Raw genomic sequence first — 20514 nt, forward strand, 5'->3', positions numbered from 1 at the left:
ACTACTATAGCATGGATGACGAGAACTAGCACAAATACTGTTACTACTACTAGTACTTCTACAGATATCAATATCTTTCCCATCTCGAAATATCCCTCAATCTAGTCTTCCGGTCAGAGGGATGACTAGATCCTATCTTTTCCCCTCTGTTAACTGATCTCTCAACTCCTCCTCGCTTTCATGGTACTCACCATTACAATAAGATCCTACCCTCTCTTCCTCCATACCACACCCCTTGCCATTCATCCCGAGTCAACGTAAGACTCAAGACCCAAGACTCCAACTACTCCTGCAAGTTGTACCACTGTACTGTATAAACATCTCACTGTTCCACAACATTTCCAAATATCTCATTACTACTTCTACTGGATGCCCATGCAACTGAAAAGCTTGGAGTGCAAACTTCCTACAACTCATACAAACTCAGCTAACACAGGAATTGAACCGACTAACTCCTTTCTAGTTTCCATTTAATTCATATCCCATCAAGCCATCCACCAAACTTCGGGAAGAAGCTTCCCCCCCTCTTCCTCCCCCTTTGCCCCAAGAGTCGCTTGAGGTAACGTCCAGTGTCTTGCTAAGAAGTGAAGTATTACAGTACTAACGCACTGCTACTAGCCGCTCGTCAAAATCGCACCTAAAACAGCCGTTTTACTACTTTTATTTTATAGTTTTAATACTTTTCAAACTAAATTTATTTTATAAAAAACTATATATTTTAATTTAAAATCAATTAAAATATATAAAAAATTATATGTTTTATTTTTAATAATTTTATATATTATATAATATATAATTGAAATTAGAAAAAGAAAAAGTTATCAAAAGGACTTAAATTTACTAATAAAATAAGCGAAAATCATAAACTTTTATAAATTCATTTTTCAACAATATAAATAACAACTTAAATCATTTCAAAAAGCTTTGAAAAGTTAATTTTATTAAATATCAATATCGAAACAATATATATAGCGAAATTCAAATAAAATAATTTATTCAAAGTAATTGATTTTATATAAATCAAAAGTAGTAAAACAGCTATTTTAGATGCGATTTTGATGAGCGGCTAGTAGCAGTGCTCGGTGACTGTAGTTAGTTAGACAGTTAGGTCATGATTACCCAGACACGCCCTTCGCCCTTTACAATTCACTTCATCGTATCCCAATTTGTATATTTGAAATCCAAATGGCTTTTGAGATGCCTCCTTTGCTAGTCTCCCTTTAGTCAACATATACTTTGTACGAACACGTTGTATGCTAAGAGAAATAGTTTGTACCCTTCCTGCAGCATCAGCCTTTCATCTGCTTTCAATTTAGGGGTTTCCGTCTACTCAATGCTACCTGCCAGTGAGTGGACAGTATGCCTACAGTATGCCTATCAAATGTTTCTTGCTACAGTTCATCACTCTTAAACGATTTCTCTTTTGATAAAAACATTGATCAGATATCATTACGGTTGTGAGGGGTTAATTGAAGCAAAAACCCTCCTTACAAAGTTCCTTCCTATCTATTATCTATGTAGCTCCTGCACACAACCTCAAGCATCCTCGCATGTAAAACGGTTTTCAACATAATCAATCCCACAGACATTTTTGAATCCCTGAAAAATCGTGAATTGGAAGTATCGTTTTCTCATCCCCTGTCGTCCTAAAGTCTTATAATTTCCCAAATAGAGGGGCACACAAGGAAGACAAGACGCGTGTAGACGCGATTTCGCGTTACCTTTTACGCGTATGAGTCAGCTTGGTCCGATCTCTCCGATACATGTCTTGATGTCTTAATTATCCATTCAACGATACAATCAGATGTCTTGTAAGATCTTACTTTATTCCTCACCTCGCGCTCGAATTGAATCTGCTGACTTCTTCCTCACATCCCCATGATTTTACTAGAATCTAATCTTCAAATTTCACGCCTATCCCATCCCATCCCATCTCATCCCATCCCATCCTCTCTGATCCCATTTCTAATCCACCTCAGAAACATCATCATCCCTTGTCACATGTATCCATCCTTCTCTCCATTTCCAGATCCTGCCGCCCGCTATCAATTTCGCAGTAGCGTCTCGCTCTGCATATCCACCTATCCTGCCGCAGCCTGCGTGACCCCATTCTTAGCCTCCATCCTTACCTTCCCATGAATGATTTCTTTTTCATCAAATCAGAGAGCTGAAGGAGACAATGTCTAGCATCACGTACATGTTGCATTTGCGGTCCGTTGCCGCAAGAGATGAGAACCTAGGTACAATGATTTATACCTAGGCTCCAGGGAATCAGATCATGGGACGGGTATAGAAATATGTATGCATATCATGAAGATCAGTTACTTGCTCATGTATTTCCATTGGTTAGACAAGAAGTTCAACAGAAGTACCGGCATATGGTAAATCTTGCACGGTATTTGAGAATGAAATCCTGAACGGATTCCCTTGTTTTTGTATCGAAATCTGTTTTGCTGTGTTCCAAGAAGCTTCTTGCGCTTCTGATGAGAACGATTGAAAAGTTGGTGTTACGTAGCAATCACCAAGCGTGAGTTTAGAACGGCTCGACTCTTGTCACATGATTATGCTAGCCATATCTGTCATATATCACTAAAACTACATTTGGCGTGAGATAATAACACACCCGACAAATGGTGAAAGCATCAGATAAGGGGAAACTAGTAATAATAAGCATACCTATCTAAGATCTGAGTACAAAGGTATCTCAGCTGCTAAATGAAATTGGGAGTCCTATGTTACCTAAGTGTGAGCGACTCCTCGCTGTCCCATTTAACCTTCTGATTTCCAAGATGTAGGTATCTAGTCATGTTCCTTGAAGTACCTAGATAGATACTCTCCTAGAACAGCAGGATGCAGTATTCCGAGCCAATTTTTCTGTTTCCTTGCAGCCATTACTACGCACTTTGACCACCAACTCCCTCAAACGTCAACCCTTGTGTCAAAGTTCAAATTGTCCCTTTTCCATCTCTCTCTTCCATTGAACATACCAAGAGACAACCAGTCTCCAACAAAATCACCAATCATTCCCACGTGATATGTCCACCCCTCGGAAGTGCTTCGGCAATCCCAGCTCGTCGGACCCATACCCCTCGATAACACAGCGAGCGTCTAAGTACGAAAATCGATATTGACACCAATACCCCAAATCATCCCTTCTTGTGTCTGTCTGTGAAGCGATGCTTTCCACGGGTACCATTCCCCAAAGTCTCAACTCCATACACAACACCTTCGCAAACATAGTACTAAACCGGTCCCTCGGTATACCCATATCTCTCTTTGCCGGCTTGGCAACTACTTCGTTGATTTTCTTGACACTTCGCGATACTTCTACTTGTACACCTACACACGTCACCAGGATTTCTTCATCCGAATCACAATTAGACGCAAAGACGACTTCCCGTATAATTCCCAGTCCGCTCAAGACCCAAATTCCCACATTGTCTCACGAAGAAATATCCACGCTACCTTACCCGCCGGATATATATCCCGGCGCCCGTGACGTTCCCAGTCCCGTTCGTGAACTCCCAATCTGAGATCTTTCCCTCTTCTATAGCATCACACAGTCTAACGAATAGAACAGTATGGCAGCACACGAGCGTATGAATTTGGTCCGGTGACCGGCCCCAAGGTGCTCCTCGTCCATGGGATTTCCACTCCGTGTATTGCGCTCCACTCCCTCGCTACTACTCTCGCTACCACGCACGGATGCAGAGTCCTTCTTTTCGATCTTTTCGGAAGAGGGTACTCGGATGGTGTGAGCGATTTGCCGCATGATGAGAGACTTTATACGGCGCAGATTTTGCTTGTGCTTACTTCCTCCTCGCTATCTTGGGTCGGGGATGGGTTTCACATTCTTGGGTTTTCCATGGGTGGAGGCATTGTGGTGGATTTCGCAGTCGCGTTTCCAAAAATGGTGAAAGATATGATTTTGTTGGCGCCAGCGGGTTTGATCAGGGAGGAACATTTTGGTTGGAAAGGGAAGATGATGAGGAAGTGGTGGTTTCCTGATGGACTATGGGGGTGGATTCTTAGGAGGAGAGTTAGCGGGTCCTATGATACCGTGCCAAGTCCTTCATCTTCTCCTCCTACCCCTCTCCAAATCTCTAATCCGCAAGCCGATGATAAACAATATGAGAGCCAAGCACAAGTAGATTTAGAACTCACAACTGCTGTTCCCGCTTCCTCTGCTGCAACGAACGCAGATACTAGATTATCATTTGATGATACACCTATATCATCCCTGCTACCGCACATAACCGTAGGACAAGTGATGCGATGGCAAACACAACAACATCGGGGATATGCAAACGCATTCGCGAGTTCAATCATGTATGCGTCGATTTCCGGACGCAAGGAAACATACAAGGAACTCTGGGGTTCCCGGGTTAGCAGCGTTGGCGCGGAGAAGAGCGAACATAACAAGCGAGAGAAGATTTTGATCATGGTAGGAGAACATGACGATGTGATTGTGGCAGAAGAATTAAAAGAAGAATTAAAAACAGCGGTGATGGAAAGATTCGGGGCTAGAGACGATGGGAGTGATATTTTTGACGAGAAAATTGTTTGGAAAAGTATCGAGAGCGCGGGTCATGAATTCCCCATCACGAGGGGAGAGGAGGTCGCGAGCTTCATTGGGGAATTCATAGGTATATGAAGATGTACGGGAAACAAGAGAGTTTTGCGCACATGACGGTGTTCATTCATCACACGTCTTTTATATTATATATCACGAACATGTTATACGACCAGGAGCGTCCAAGTACGAGTTTAGAATAATCTGCTAGAAAATATCAAACGACACAGATTTCCAAATCTCAAAGCTATAAAATCTGTCAATTTCTCCCCCCCCCCCCCCCCCCCAAAAAAGATACAAAAACATCAGTTCTTCAAATTCAACTACCCAGCATCTGGAAGTAACCATCCTTACAATCCCTTTCTTAGCGATTCATCGCTCACAAAATCCGCAATCCACCAACACTTTTTCAACCCACTTACTCTTTTTGTCCTGATTTCCAAGATATCTATCTATCTTCGTATATCCCATCACATTCCAGCAACAATTCCATTCTCACAAAACCCCATCGATTTCACACCACGTAACATTCAACTTAGGACTATGATAAATCTCGAGATATTCTGAAAGTAGATGAACATCATTTTCATTTCGGAACTACCTACCTATTCAAAATTATCCAACATCAATGGTTTCCACGGATTGAAAAGTTTTATGTATTTCTGAAGTTTAGTCATTGATTCTATAGGTGATGATTTATAGACCGAGATTGGACTTTGAAGAGAATTCTCACTCTGATAGTCTAACTAAGAGTGGGAGAGGGATAGATTCTCAATATGACGACGGCATCGATTCTATTCACTACTGGCTTCGCTTGTAATTGTGGATTCTACATCATATACATTTGAGGTTGGGACAATTCTCACGCCAATCACAGAGGTGTTCTAGCTATATATCGCGTAACTCACAGACAGGGAATCAAGGAGACTTTTGCGGTGAAGGTATTCGTCTGTATGAATTTCATTTGTGCGGAGGTGAAGAACCTCTCTCATTCATGGTGATAGTCATAAACTTACGCCTAAAAGATATCTTTGAAAAAAACTGACAGTAGAGTAAATAACAAGACTTTAATGCATGATTAATAATTGCAATCCACAAGGAACTTCCAGCTTTTGGTATTTCAAAAGCCCGCACACTCTCTTCATAAAAGCTAGCCCCAGACCCACACTTACACCCCAACTAGAATCCTTGCTGTCTATGCCACTTCTCCTCCCACCCCGGAAAATAAGGACTCTCAGCCAACGTCTCCTCTTTCCAGACTTCCTCTCCCTCCTGCGGCACCACCAATCCCTTCTCCACCTGTTCCTTTGCCCACATCTCCATCGCAGGTATGACCACATGCTCTACATGCCAAGTCCCCTTATACTCCATCAAACTCTTCTTTCCCTCTTTCAGAATCTTGCACAGCAATGCTGGAACATATGGTTCATCCCTGAATTCCGTCACTGGCGTGAAGAGCGCCTTGAAGTTAAACACCACGCCTCCACTCAATGGCAATCGTCTTAAAGTCTGCCAGTCCACTCTCAAATGACATTCTTCGATGGTCAAATCTTCCTTCTGGATTTCTCTCAATTTCTCATGCGGGTGACCGGCTGGCATAAACAAAGGAGAGTCAATTTCTAGACCCCAGCTACCACGTTGAATCGGAGCATCGGCGGACATTTTGGTAAAGAAGCGATCCATACTAAACGACATTTTCTCTTTGTAATCTGGGATGGGCTTATGAATGGCATCGAGCTTCAATCCAATCTTAGTGGCAACGTTCCATCCCAGTGAACTGCAGATGACGCCGGCGCGGAAATAGTACATTCCGTCTTCATCATTTCTCATCACAATTGCGAAATCTTCAGGGACATTGTTAAGCAGGACGTGGAGAGGATGCATGGATTTAATTTCAGTTGTAGTTTTGAGGAGAGCATTGTGGAATGTTCTTTTATCGTCCGAAAGGGAGAAATATGCCGGGTAGCGTGCGCAATAGAATTGCAGACACATTTCCATAAGTTCTTTAGTGGCAAGTTCGCTTCCTGGGAGGTAATCAAGAACCATTTTGCCGTATTGTTTGAATAGTCCTTGACGTTCGGCGATGCGGGAACAATATGTATTTTCGATCTCGAGCCACCAGTCAGGTTCCATTTTTTGAAAAGCTAGATTACTGTTAGTATATTTTGAGTGAGATCCGGGGTTATAATTACACATGGTCTGATGGTATTGCCACCGTATAGGTCTGTATGGTCTAGGAAGCGCCTTTTCAGGGATGAATCCTTCGTAGGGTTGCGGCAATGGGACTCCGGCTAAGATATCATAAGGTGGGAAATCGCCCATAGCATTAATCTCTTGCGTAGAAAATCCCATGGGTGTATATTTTGGAGTTTCAAAGCCGAGAGTATAAGATTGAGTCATAGGTAGTTTGTTCTCTGCCATGTGTTCAACTGATGGGTTATTCGAGGTCAAGATGGTGCCGAATCGTGGAGGAACATAATTTGCAACATCTGGAAGCGTGGAACGTCTGGAGGGGGGCAAAGCATCGTAGTAATTTGGAGTTTTGCTGGTGGAGTTCAACGGTCTGTCGGTAACTTTTTTGCTTGGAGACAATGAACGAGGTGGTGTTGCCGAAGTGGACGCACGTCGATGTTTGATATGAAGTTTGTTGAATAATAACTTGTGCCAATTTTGGGTATACATAAGTGTAATCACTGTGAGGAACAAACCAGCCACACCAAGGCCAAGAGGCCATTGGCTGTATATTAAAGAGGTATCAATCGCGATCATCGTGTCACTTGCGCACCATCGATAAGTGCTAAGCTTTTCGTACCTTTGTGTGATATTCTGTGAGGGGAACAACGTCGATGAATCTCGTTAGGTGTTTGGGATGTGTGATAGATAGAAGTGTAGACACTTGGTATTTGAGCAGGATGGAGATGGTATGAGAGAATACTTGATAGAAATGTTGTCAACACATCCAGTGTGCAGCTGTAAATGGATAATAAATGCGATAAAATCAGGCTATATCAATCATATCGCAAGAAAGCTTTCGATGAATGGAAAACGAGATAGTGGCTCTGGGAAGAAGTATACGTTGAAATCTAATCTCAAAGCTACACCGAGCGCTGAGGATGAGAATCTGCGTCAAATATAAAGACAAGCATTTTCTTGAAATACCTTTGATACCCCCAAAACATATAAGCTTCGACCATGGCCAGAGCCATCTCAATTAGGGAAAGGAAATCGTGGTAGATGAAGGAAGCATCAAGATCAGATTGTAATCCTCGATCCCAGTGGACGAGATAAAAAGAAGAAGTGGTGTGCAGCTTTCTCCACTCACTTCTGTTCCCCTCAATACCATACACGAACTACGTACAGACGTACCATACCAGGAAACGTCATATCGTGGTATCTGATACCCAAGCACCCGACTATGATATGGCTCAAGGAAATGTCCTAGTGACCCCCTCAAACGATAAGACTCCTTATCTACTGGCTCTACATTTAGCCATACAACAGCCACGAGTAACCGACATTAATCGTTCATAACCACTTAGAAACTCTGTATTGCAGCAGTTAGACAGGATAAAATAGCCTAGCTTGGCTAAGCGTACATTGGCAACTCCGACATCCCGTGCGAATTGGCCCCACCATGGATTCCCGATTACTATATTCAGCGAATTGTTCCCTTTAACTTGATTTTGGAAGGTGCTTTGCTTGTACGAAGTACAGTGCTCGGGATACAAAAGGAAGAAGTCTCGTATCGTATCAAAATCGTACCTATCAATCGTATCAGATCAGGTGATGTGTTGACATGACAGCATAGACTTCAGATACAATGAGAATGCGAATGAGACATGCTTTCTACTCTTCTATCAAAATCATGATGCTCGAACTAGTATGCATCGGTGTTGGAGGTTTGTAATTTGGAGGTTGACTAATAGCTATTGTTTTGTGAGCATTGGATAGAAAACTTTGAAAGGAGTGTTGCCTCCTCGGATTGGTAGAGCATTTAAAGATATCTTATTGGTGGTGATTTCTTGAACTTGACGTGTACAATACTTTGCTGCGTACAGTATAACATATTAAAAAACATAGTAAGGGTATACAATATAAGAAAACGACGAGACCATCTCTGCAACCATCAGTGTTTTGTAGTCCAACACCTGATAAATCCCCTGATATTCAAATCTTTCCAAAGCCTCTTCGCTCGCTCGCTACAATAACAAGAAAACAAAACATGAAAACAACATTAGAATACATACGCTCATACTACCCAGTTCCCATAACCAGATTAACACAGTAGGTCGTATATTCATATCTCATTTCGTAATAAAATCATTCCGTTTCATTCCATTAAAACCCAAATTTCTTCCGAAAACGAGAGAGGCCACCAGAAGCACTCGGCGCGCGGGACGTCTCGAAACCGGAGTCTCTCCGACTTTCTCGTGGAGGATCTTCTTGACTGCCTTCTGGGCTTCTTGTAGACTTCTCTATCTCCTCCTTTTCGCGTCTTGTCTTTCTCATTCGTCTTCTCTCAGCCTCTCCGCCAACTGTCTCATCAACAGGGGATGCTTCACCGGTGGGGACGTTGGGTGGAGGGGGTGCATCTGCATTCTCTTTCACCCAAGAACCTGTACCACTATGAGGCCAAGCTGAAGTCCTGGGCTTTGAACGACTGTTGACTGGGCCATCTGCAGGAAGAAATTCCGGCTCTGGAGCAGGTGCAGACTTGCGTCTCGATTTTCGAGGATCCGATGATTTTTCCCGCTCTGCCCGCTCTGCCCGCCTTCTTCGACGTGCTTCACTATCGTCGGGATCTTTGTGACTGCGTCGACGTTTGGACCGATATGGATCTTCACCTCGTGGCTCGCCATCTGCTTGGGCAGCCTTTCTCTCTTTTCTGTCTCTTCGTTCGGCCTCTCGCTCCTCTTCGACTCGACGTTTGTCAGCTTCAGCAAGTCGTCTGTCTCGTTTAGCAGCGTGTCGTGCCTCACGTTCACGTTCATCTTCCTCTCCGCTTCTTTGGCGCTCTTTTCTTGACTCTTCCTTTGCCGTTTGTACATCCTTCGTACCTCTTTGATTTGCATCGCGCTCAGCCCTCCTCGCGCGGCGATCTGCTTTTTGTGCCGCCTGGTCTTCCTCGGAAATGGCACCTGTCATGGTGACATCAATCTCAGGACCTCTAGAAAATCGTCTAGTCTTTCGTTCATCCCTTCTGTATGCACGGTTCTCATCTTCAGCTGGGGCCGTACTACGACGTTTAAGGTCTGGTCTATCCTTTTCTTTATCTTTTTTTCCAAAGACGCCACCAAACATGCCACCCAATCCAGATTTGCGAGCACTCGAATCAGTTCGTTTAATTCCAGGTGTACCTGGGATTTCAGATGGACCTCCTTGCTCCTCCATATCGACGTCGTCTTGTCTTCTTTGTTGATACGCTCTAGCACTAGCAGTCCAGTCTGTGGTAGGCCTGGTCTTCCTTCGAATTGGTATATCCATGGGTGGCGGAGGCATAGGTACAGGTGGTAGCGCTTGCCCATCAAACATTGAGTCATCAGTTACCTTTGATTTTCCTTTTCTATCGCGACTAGATCTCTGACGAATGGGATCTGCCACGTCATCATCTACCACGTCATCATCTTCATAATTGAGGTTAGCATAAGTAATAATTATGATACCCTGATGGTTCTACGTACCACGTGATGGCCTGGTCTTTTCGGACTTGCTTCTTGAAAGCTTGCCAGGGACACCGATACCAAACATTTTTGCAGCCTTTGCGGACATTGGAGGAGGCTCACGAGAATCATCGGGAATTGGAGTTGCGTAGTTGGAGCTATCCATGTTGACAGATTGTCGGCGTGAGCTTGTCCTACTCACACTTGGTCGCTTTTCAGACTTTGAATTAGACCTCGATAGTGGAGTAGCGGGCCCAAACATATTTGAAATTCCCCTAGAAACTGGTGGTCTGTTATCTCCCTTGGAGGATTTATCTGCTTTGTCCGAAGATGAGTCTTTGGATGAAGAAGTCTTCTCTTCTCTAGTAGATGATCTTCTAGATTTAGAGTGCCGAGGGTCGGATTCCCTGGTAGACCTTCTCTCCTCTCTAGTGATTTGAGGCTCATCGGATCTACGCTCACGGTCCCTAGATGACTTTTTCTCCCTTTCTTCCTTGCGAGGCTCTGCCCCCCACGCTCCCCAAGAAGATCCGTCGCGAACAACTCGAGGACGTTCTTTCTTAGATTTATGATCCGAGTCTTGTTCCGGTTCCAGTTCTACTTCAGGAGGTGGTGTCGGTGGTTCAATGGGTACAGGAGGTGCTCTAGAAGATTCCTTGCTCTTACTAGATTTGTGCCTATTTTTCTTTTGAATTGGCATCTCGACAATATCAATGATTTCGTCGCCGTTTGCAGAATCCGGAAATGCACCAGGAAGAATTTCCGGATCTTCCAACCTTTCCTTGTCTCTTCTGGAAGATTTTAGTTTTCTCCTTTCTTCCTTGGTCGGCGCGGGCGGCGCAGCAGGTGGGGGTGGAGAAGGTGCTGGGAAATATTCATCTATTTCTTCTTCAGATTCATGAGGCTCCTCGGGGGGTTTATTCGCTTCAAATGCCCTTAACCTATCAGCGATGGTACCTCCAACTGGTTTCTTTAACAAGCTTGATTTTATTGATGGCGGTGGCCATTTGGTTGTTGTGTCCTTGTTCTTAGAAGAGGTTTCTGGGCGCATCGCTTTGTCAGCAATCGCAATCTCGTCTGATCCCGTGCCCCAAGCCATGAGATTCTTAGTGGATGCCTCGGCAAGATTAGTTTTACCAAATTCCCTATCATCCTTGCTCGGTGATGGCTTCTCTATCACTGGTGGTTTTTTAGGAGCTCCCCAAAAACTAAAAGCTTGAGATGCTGGCTTTGCGGTTGTTGTGCGATTACCTAATGCTAGAATTTCATCTACTTCTTCCTGGGTTGGTTCTAGGTCTTCATCTGGTTCTGGTGTTGGAGCTTTCGTTGGGACTGGCGGTGATGGCGGTGGTGGTGGTGTTGGAGGAAGAGCTTCTGGTTCTTTGCTGTGTTTAGACTTCTTACCCTTACTTGATTTTGATTCTTTTCTAAGCCGTCTAGAAGCTTCGGCCTCTTCTCTAAGAGCTTTCTTCTCCGCCTCTCTATTGACACGCTCCATTTCTTTTCTAGCGGCTTCCTCTTCCTCTCTGATAATTCGTTCTTCCTCTTCTTTTGCCCTTTCTTCTTCTCCTCTTACTCTTTCTTCCTCCTCTCTTATTCTTTCTTCCTCCTCTCTTATTCTTTCTTCCTCCTCTCTTGCCTCCTCGGCTTCTCGAGCAGCATCTTCCTCGGCCTCTTTTGCGGCTTGTTCTTTTTCAGCTTCCAGCTTTGCTAATCGATCGGCCTCTCTCTGTTGTTTCTTTGTCAATTTAACTTTCGGTTTGGCTGCTTCAGCCTCTTCTGCTAATCTTATAGCTTCAATCCTAGCTTGCTCTTCAGCTTCGATTCGTTCTTGCTCCTCGGCTTCAAGTCTCTCTTGCTCTTCAGCTTCGATTCGTTCTTGCTCCTCGGCTTCAAGTCTCTCTTGCTCTTCAGCTTCTAACCTATCTGCCTCTTCTTGCTCTTCTTTCAATTTTCTTTCAGCCTCTTCCTTTTCAGCCTTTCTTCTAGCTTTCTCGGCCGCCTTGTCAGCTTCTTTCTGTTCCTTCTTGCTGAGTTTGACAGCAGGGAATTCTTTGTCCTTGGATTTTGATTTCTTTGATGAAGATCCAAAGCCCCACAAGTTATCTGTTTCAGGTTCTGCTGGGGGTGTTGGGGCTGGAGGAGGAGCTTCAATCTCAAGGATGTTCTTTTTCTTGCTCTTTTTCTCAGTCTTTTTGTCTGGTTTGCTACCTGAAGCAAGACCCCATATTGAACTCCAATCGTTTTTGGGAGGCTCTGGTTCGGATTCGGATTCTGATTCGGATTCTGATTTTTCGGCCTTCGCTTTCTCTTCCGCTTCAACCCTTTCTCGCTCTTCGGCCTCGAGTCTTTCTTGCTCAAGTCTCTCTTGCTCCTCGGCTTCGAGTCTTTCTTGTTCCTCGGCTTTCAATCTAGCTGCCTCCTCTTTCTCTTCAATCAATTTTCGTTCAGCTTCTTCTTTTTCAGCTTTCCTTCTAGCTTTGTCCGCATCCTTCTGTTCTTTTTTGGTGAGTTTGACTGCTGGTTTCGATGAAACCGGACTGAAAAAGTCATCGAATTTAGAATCCTTGAATGATTCAGCTTTGGGAGGTTCTTCAATAAGGTTCTTTTTCTTCTTCTTGTCTTTCGAAGAAGAGCCCCATCCCATGAAATCATCAACAGCTGGTGGGGCGTCTGGTACCGGTGGAGGTGACATGGGCTCTTCAAACTCATCAACAGGGAGTAGAGATTCTTCTTTGCTCTTTGTGTTTTGTCCCCAATTCATCCAATCATCATCATTATTTGCAGGTTCTATGGCTTCATATATTGGCTTACTCTCAGGCTCGGGCGAAGGTTCCTTGTTTTTGCTCCCCTTCTTTTTGTCCCTCTTGGAAGTAGAAGCAAATCCCCAGCTGAAATCGTCCATAACAGCTGGAGGTGGGTCGGGAGCCGGTGCAGGTATAGGCTCGTCGTAGTCATCGATGATTCTGGGTTCCTCAGCGCTCTTTTTGCTCTTCTTCCTATCTTTGTCCTTGCTAGAGATCCTGTCCTTCTCTTTGCCCGATGTTTTATCTTTCTTTTTGCTCGAGGTAAGAGCACCCCAAATACCTACAGATTCAACAGATTTCGGGGCCGGTTCGGGATCTGGATCATGGAATTCTTCTTCAAGTGGCTCTTCATCTTTCTGTTTGTTATCAAATCCCCAATCAAAGCCACCATTCGCTGGAGCAGTTGGCAAATTTTCCTCCTTGGATTTCTTTTTCTTGTCCTTTGTAGAACTACTAAGTCCCCATGAGTCCCATGCTTGAGTTTCCTCTGCAGGCTCATCTTGTTCTAACTCTGGTTCGGGTTCAGGTGGCGGCGGTGTCGGTGCCCTCACAATTTCAGGTTCCACAACAGCGTTCTTACCTTTCTTCTTTTTTTCTTTTTTGGACAACTTGGCTCCCCAGACCGGTTCGGGTTGTGGTGGTTCGATTACCGGTTCCGGTGCAGGTTCGGGTTCGGGTGTGGGTTCTCTTTCGGGCTCTGGCGCAGGAAGTGGCTCTTCTGTAATTTTCTTCTTCTTTTTCTTTTCCTTTTTAGTAAGTCCCCATCCCCAGCCACCCTCCTCTTCTTTTTCTTCTTCTTCTTCTTTATTGTCCTCAATTGCAGGTTCGGGCTCCGGTGGTTCAATGACTGGCGGTGGTTCTTCTACTTTTGGCAGTTCGTCAATAATTGCATTCTTCCCCTTTTTTTTCTTACCCGATTTGGTATTTCCCCAAGCAGAAATTGGTTCTTCCTCTTTCGCCCATTCGCGAACAGGATCAGGCTCTAGGTCTTTTTCGGGCTCGGGTATAGGATCCGGTGGAGGTGAGTCTTCTGGTTTTGATGTTTCAGCAAGCTTTCCCTTTTTCTTTTTGGTCTTCTTGGATATCGTTCCAAAGTTCGAGGCTTCTTCCACAAGGGCAGGCTCAGGAGGAGGAGGAGTAGATGATTTCTCTTCTACAGGAGATTCTACGACAGGCTCCACAACAGGCTCGACTACGGCTTCCATTTTGGGGGTTTCATTGGGTTTGGGGGTTTCATTGGCTGCTTTACCTTTCATCTTTTTGCTTGTAGCACCCCAAGCACCCCAAGCAGCGTCGTCCGAAATAGGAATATTGATGGGTTTCGGAGGCTCCACTTTGGGTTCTTCTTTTGGGGCCACTTCAAACTTGTCTATCGCTGAAGCTACGGTACCTCTACTTTTCTTCTTCCTCTCTTCTTTCTTGGAAAGGCCAATATTAAACCCAAGATCTTCTTCTGGTATAGGATCGGGTTTTGGTTCGGGCTTTGGCTCGGGCTTTTTTTCGATTTTCCGGGAATCTGTTAAGCTGCGTTTAGTTTCCTCCTGGCCAAGGGCACCGAATGTAAATCCCAGGCCTTGATTTTCAGGCTTACCACGTTCATTACTCCAAGGATTGTTGGCATCCTCGGTGGCCTTGTTCACTGGAGATGGTGTCCTTGCGCTTGTTGCGCTTCCAATTCCCCATTTAGACACTCCAGTAATCCAACTACTGCCCCAACCACCTAGAACACCGGGTAATTTTGGGCTTGCAGTACTTCCACCAGATTCTACATTCAGGTCAGGCTTTGGCTTATCATCCAATTTGATGTCGTCAAATGTTTCGGCAATCTTTATCTCGGGAGCGGGAGGGGGCGGAGGTGGAAGAGCGTCTGGTTCCGGCTCGGCACTTCTTCCCTTTTTCTTCTTCTTCTCTTTCTTAGCCGTTATAGTGTAGCTGTCCGGTATGTTTTCTGTAGCCCGCTCAGCAATCTTCTTTGCTTCCTCTCTCTCCTGCTCTCTCCTCTCTTCTTCTTTCTTTTCCTCTTCTAACCTCTCCTCTTCTTTCCTCTCTTCCTCCTTTCGTTCCTCCTCTTTTCTTTCTTCCTCTCTCCTTTCCTCTTCTCTCCTCTCCTCCTCCTTTTCGTCATCTCCCCCATTGCCAGAACCACTCCCATTAGCTCCAGCATCGCCATTATTACCATCATTATCATTTTTCTTCATGCCATCATCTCCATCGTCTTCCTTGGGTTTGTATACTGGCGCATTGTTCTTTGCATTTGCCCTCTTATTCTTCTTCGCAGCCACCTTAAATCCATCTTGGTAGTTAAAATCGACAGAGGGGTTTAATCTACGATCGTCAAATGGTAATGGTTCACGTATTCTTTCTCGCGAGGTTATAGGGGTAGCGGGGTGTTTGATATAGTCTTGCGACTGTGATTTGGCGAGTGAACTAGTGTCGTGTAGGTCTACTATATTCTCTTCGTCGCCTTGTGCAGACCTATGCCATTGCCACCCTGGTAGTAAGCTTGCGGTTCTCAATCTTTCGTTTATTCGCCTGCGAGAACTGGCTTGTATCGGATGGAGGTTCTCGTCCTGTGAACAATATTAGAAACCTATGTCGAAGATACTAAAACAACCCAAGCACAAAAGTCGCTACTTTGTGATTTGATATCCTGCAAATAAATGGAAATCGAATAGTTCCCAGATGGGCTGCTTGAACTTCAATACATGCAGTGGGCTTGGGCTATTTCTAATATCGTCCGTGGTGCTCGCGACCATTGTACAAATTCACCAGTTGCACTGCGCCAGCCTGATCTAGTCGCAGACATAGAATTGAAACCATATAGAAATTATTTGTATGCATACCAATCCCGAATGCCATAAATCTTTCTGTGTTTGCGAAGCCTCCCAAGCCTTTGCAATGAATCTCAGCCTTATGCGAATATCCCCCTCGTCCCATCTAATCGTCCAAGGAAAGGTCGTATTCAATCCACAATCGCTTCCGTATAACAAAACCTCAACCGCTGCCATTGTGGATATTCAAACTTTGGTTATGGCAGGAAGATGTCAAATTCATCGAAACTGTGTGGTACTCGGCATGAGCGCAATCTGAAGGGGGGCTGGCAAAGTGGGATCCGCTTCGAATGCGTGGCAGAAGGGCAAGAGAGATTTCGGAAAAGAAAGAAAAGCAAATTGAAGAAGGCTGAGAGGATGTAAGTACAATTCAACAGTATTGTGAGGTGAGAGTTAATGTGTAGTTAGTCGATCAGTTCAAAGAGGGTATGATATGGTATGGTATGTATGGTATGAAGAGAACTTCGGACGTGGTCACACGTTGAATATTGCCCTGGTCGTTTGTATCCTGCGTTAATTCTGAGACATTCAATCAGGTATCTGCGCTGAGAGTGATGATCCCCCCCCCCAAGAAACCCTTATCAAGACCCCTATCCGTGCCACTTCAATGTACCTAGATGTAAAACATTCGACGTTTATATATGTTCATCTGAAAAAGTAAATCGTTCTCGAGGGTAAAGAGTTTCTGAAGAATAGATCAAACGATGGATTCAGACCGATAAAAGGAAGTTTAGATTGACCAACGATACTTCATGGAACAAGATTCTCGCATTGGATGACACTAATGGAGCCATGTACAGTTATGGTTATGCATTGTGCAAGTACGCCTTCACACACCTGCAGTTGTCGAATGGGACAAGAAGAACACACGATGACTGGTAAAGTTTCCACTTTTTACTGGTGCTTCGTAGAGGTTGCGGGTACAAGCAGGAGCGGACAGGTAACTAATAGGCCCAAGTTAAATCGGTAGGGCAGGTAGATCTGTGGCAAGCGTGCTGTGTGTGGGTATTGGATAATGATTGGTATGACTTGGGAAAATTCATATGTGAGGTAAAGGTAGTTGGTAGTACAGCATTTGACATTTGTCGTTGGTTCTTACATGATTATATGTATACAAAATATAGTGAAACATACATATAATAATCACTTGCTTTCTGGTGAGTGTGGACGAGGGTCAATTTCATATGTATCGATCGTTGTTGTCAATTGTCTGGTCTGTTGTACCATTCCAGGCTCGCTCTTCATTAGTTCTGGCCCTGGGCACCTTTTCGCCATCCCCCATCTCATCTTTCTCCACTGTTTGAGACTCTTCTACGTATTTACGAATAATACCTACAGTAATACTCGTAAGTAGGTGTATTTTGCTACACCGCTTCTTGATACAAAGCACGAAGAGCCGGGATCAAGAGCATGAATGGAAGTGCGACCATACAAAGGCACATACGCGGTATTCTTCCTTCGCAGTCCTTTGCATGGAGAGAGGCTGAGGGAGGTGGATGAAGAAAGCATAGGTGAAAAGCCACCAAAAGGAAGAGCTGGTTGAAAGGAGAAAGGATATGAAGATTTTCATCAAATTACATTATACAATTGGCTTCATGCATAAGGGGATGTTGAACTTGCTAGGTATTTCTCTTTCCTAGCCATGGGTTTGGTTGGCTGGTGACACTGCACATTTCGAGATTGGGTAGAGGTGGCAACCGGAAATGTGATGTATCGTGGGAAAACAACACTCTGATTCGTTGGAAAGGATATGCAAAGTATAACAAACCGCGGGTACCGACGTGCCTTTAATATCTTCTTTGGTCCGAGTCATCGTTAATCGGTTCGCTCTCGAGACTGTATTTGTGTATAGAGGGGATATCTACCTATCTAGTAATCAGAAGGGCCAAAGTCTTTGATTCATGTTCATGATGCAAACCACCAAACTGCAAACAATCCACCCCATGCATCGAGAGAAAAGGCCCATTCCCGAGTCAAGTTTGAACTCGAGAGATAATGATGGGTAGAGAAGCAAACAGAGACAAACAGAGACAAACGAGGCAATCGAGGCAATCAGTTTAAATCCAAATTCACACCGAGTCCTCAGATCCGGCCACTTTGAGATTCGTCACCTTGTCAGTCGCACCCACAAGAAATTGGGTATGATATTCCAAAGTTCTCGTGAACACATGATGAATCTACTTACTCGGTACGATAGGTAGGCAGTGAGATAAATCACCATCCACACCGTCACTTAAGTAAGTCAGTCTACTTTGGGTGGCTTAGCTCGCAATCATTCGTCCCAATTTCATGGATTGCAATTTCAGCCTGAAGTAACATGAAGTCATCGTGTTCAGATTTTATTTTGATATATACCGCGTTTATCTTCGTATATTTCATGTTTTGGAGATGGAAAGTTCATACTACTTTATACTATTTTCTACTGCTTTTTCTTTTCTACTGCTTTTTCTTCTCTTCTTTTCTTGATAATCACCCAAAGTTCAAAGAGTCCACAAATTTCGGGGCAACAATCTCTCCGATCTGCTAGAAGCACTTTGACACTCTGATTGAAATTTGAAAAACTACAGAGAACTGCCACACAAATCTACAGAATTCATATCGCCGCACAAGAGTGGAGTCCTTCGGACTTCAATTCCAGTGATTGATAATTCCAAGTCCTTCCAGACCAGGCATTGCGGAGGATGTTTTTATCCGCAGAAGATGCTAGATGTCTCTAATGCGTTTCACTTGAGGCCTTGCAAACACGATTTTTACGCAGAGAAAAATTGCTAGATACTCCTCATTGCCGAGGTTCAACGACGTTCTTTACTAAACTTTTACCTGTTCACTGACTACGTAGTCATGTACGTCGTAGACAACCCATGCTAGAGAGGGGCATAGTGATATCAGAGTAAAAATTTCCAGCCAAACAAACTTCCCCCCGCACCGATTCCCATCTTCAACTTTTCCATAATAAGGATCTAATTAAGTTTTCTGTCTCCACTCTATGAGCTCAAGCTCCGTTCCTAGATTATGATTATTATCAATCATGCCTTGAAGACTACTGGTCGTGTGTACTTCAAAAGAAGTCCTAATCCCCTCTCAATCCCTCCCAAAATATCAATTGAACATTTCCATACCAAATATACCCCGTTCACAATATAAAAACGTACTTTCCATCCACATACCAGATCTAAAATGCCATCAAACACCGCAATCGTCGTTCAGAAGCCTGGAGAGGCCAAGGCAGTTGAGGCCTCAATCCCAAAACTTAGAGATGATTACATCTTGGTCAAGACCAAGGCCGTTGCTTTGAACCCAACAGACTGGAAACACGTCGAATGGCTTACCAGCAACGGAGCTAGAGTAAGTCTATGCGATTCTTGTATCTTTACCAAACCATGCTAATGGCTCTCTGTACAGATCGGATGTGACTACGCAGGTGTCGTCGAAGAGGTCGGAAGTGCAGTTACCAAGGACTTCAAGAAGGGCGATCGCGTATGCGGTTTCTGCCACGGAGGAAACGAGGTCAACCACGAGGATGGAGCGTTCGCAAACATCATCACTGCAAAGGGTGATAACCAAATCAAGATCCCAGACAACCTCAGCTTCGAAGAAGCCGCTACCCTCGGTGTCGGTATCACAACGTAAGTTCTCCAGACACTTCCAATTTTCCCAAATCCACCCAGCCATCCATCCATCCATCCATCCATCCATCCATCCATCCATCCATCTAACATGCTCCTCCCCAGCGTTGGCCAAGGTCTCTACCAATCCCTCCAACTTCCCCTCCCCACCTCCCCCGCCTCAACCAAATTCCCCGTCCTCATCTACGGCGGCTCCACCGCCACCGGCGCCCTCGCCATCCAATACGCCAAACTCTCCGGCCTCACCGTCGTCACCACCGCCTCCCCCCGCAACTTCGCCTACCTCGAAAGCCTCGGCGCCGACAAAGTCTTCGACTACAACTCCCCCACCTGCTCCCAAGACATCAAAGACTTCACCAACGACAGCATCAAACACGCCTTCGACTGCATGTCCGAAGGATCCAGCCCCCAGATCACCGTCTCGGCCATGTCCTCCTCCGGCGGCGTCTACAGCACTCTCCTCCCCGTCGCCACCGAAGAAGTCCACAAGTACAACGCCAAGGTCGAGAACAAATCCACCCTCGGCTACACCTGCCTGGGCGAGAGATTCACCTTTGGCGCCACCGAAATGCCCGCCAAGCCCGAGGACTTTGAGTTCGCAAAGACTTTCTGGGAGATGTCCCGCGGTCTCTTGGCCGATGGAAAGATCAAGGTTCACAAGGTGTCCGTGAACAAGTTTGGTGAGGGCTTCGAGGGTATCTTGAGCGGAATGCAAGCTGTGAAGGAGGGTAAGGTTAGTGGTGAGAAGTTGGTCTATACTTTGTAAAATCAGGGATTTGGGATGTACAACATGTAAATAAAAGAATGGAGTAGTAAAGTTGTTGGCTCGCTTATAGAAAGCTGAGCATATTTATATATCATAGAAAGTTGGATATGCTTAATTATCACCTTATCCTTTGGTACGAAATTTTCCTCCATTGACTCGATCCCTTCGCATAGGGTTGTACAGCCATGTAAGAATATTATCATGACTTAACAGCGGCTCCTTTGCCTCGTCTTCGCCTGATCGATGTTGTT

The 20514-nt window shown here is 44.7% G+C and overlaps 4 protein-coding genes across 4 annotated transcripts; 2 read left to right on the plus strand and 2 right to left on the minus strand.

The window, feature by feature from the left end:
- Window positions 1-3176: 3176 nt before the first annotated feature.
- EAE98_005560 (uncharacterized protein) lies at window positions 3177-4654 on the plus strand (the record flags this gene model as incomplete). The annotated part of the gene is made up of 2 exons (XM_038953182.1): window positions 3177-3512; window positions 3581-4654. The coding sequence occupies 2 exons, from the start codon at window positions 3177-3179 to the stop codon at window positions 4652-4654; spliced, it is 1410 nt and encodes a 469-aa protein (XP_038810283.1).
- A 1098-nt stretch (window positions 4655-5752) lies between these two features.
- Window positions 5753-7342, minus strand: EAE98_005561 (uncharacterized protein; the record flags this gene model as incomplete). Its single annotated transcript, XM_038953183.1, has 2 exons — window positions 5753-6717; window positions 6766-7342. 2 exons carry the CDS (start codon window positions 7340-7342, stop codon window positions 5753-5755), a joined length of 1542 nt encoding a protein of 513 aa, XP_038810284.1.
- Window positions 7343-8911: 1569 nt separating this feature from the next.
- Window positions 8912-15238, minus strand: EAE98_005562 (uncharacterized protein; the record flags this gene model as incomplete). The annotated part of the gene is made up of 2 exons (XM_038953184.1): window positions 8912-10197; window positions 10255-15238. 2 exons carry the CDS (start codon window positions 15236-15238, stop codon window positions 8912-8914), a joined length of 6270 nt encoding a protein of 2089 aa, XP_038810285.1.
- Window positions 15239-19048: 3810 nt separating this feature from the next.
- EAE98_005563 (uncharacterized protein) lies at window positions 19049-20263 on the plus strand (the record flags this gene model as incomplete). Its single annotated transcript, XM_038953185.1, has 3 exons — window positions 19049-19216; window positions 19274-19497; window positions 19603-20263. 3 exons carry the CDS (start codon window positions 19049-19051, stop codon window positions 20261-20263), a joined length of 1053 nt encoding a protein of 350 aa, XP_038810286.1.
- Window positions 20264-20514: the final 251 nt, after the last annotated feature.

This window comes from Botrytis deweyae (genome assembly GCF_014898535.1).
Source record: "Botrytis deweyae strain B1 chromosome Unknown BDEW_011, whole genome shotgun sequence".
Classification (NCBI taxonomy): domain Eukaryota; kingdom Fungi; phylum Ascomycota; class Leotiomycetes; order Helotiales; family Sclerotiniaceae; genus Botrytis; species Botrytis deweyae.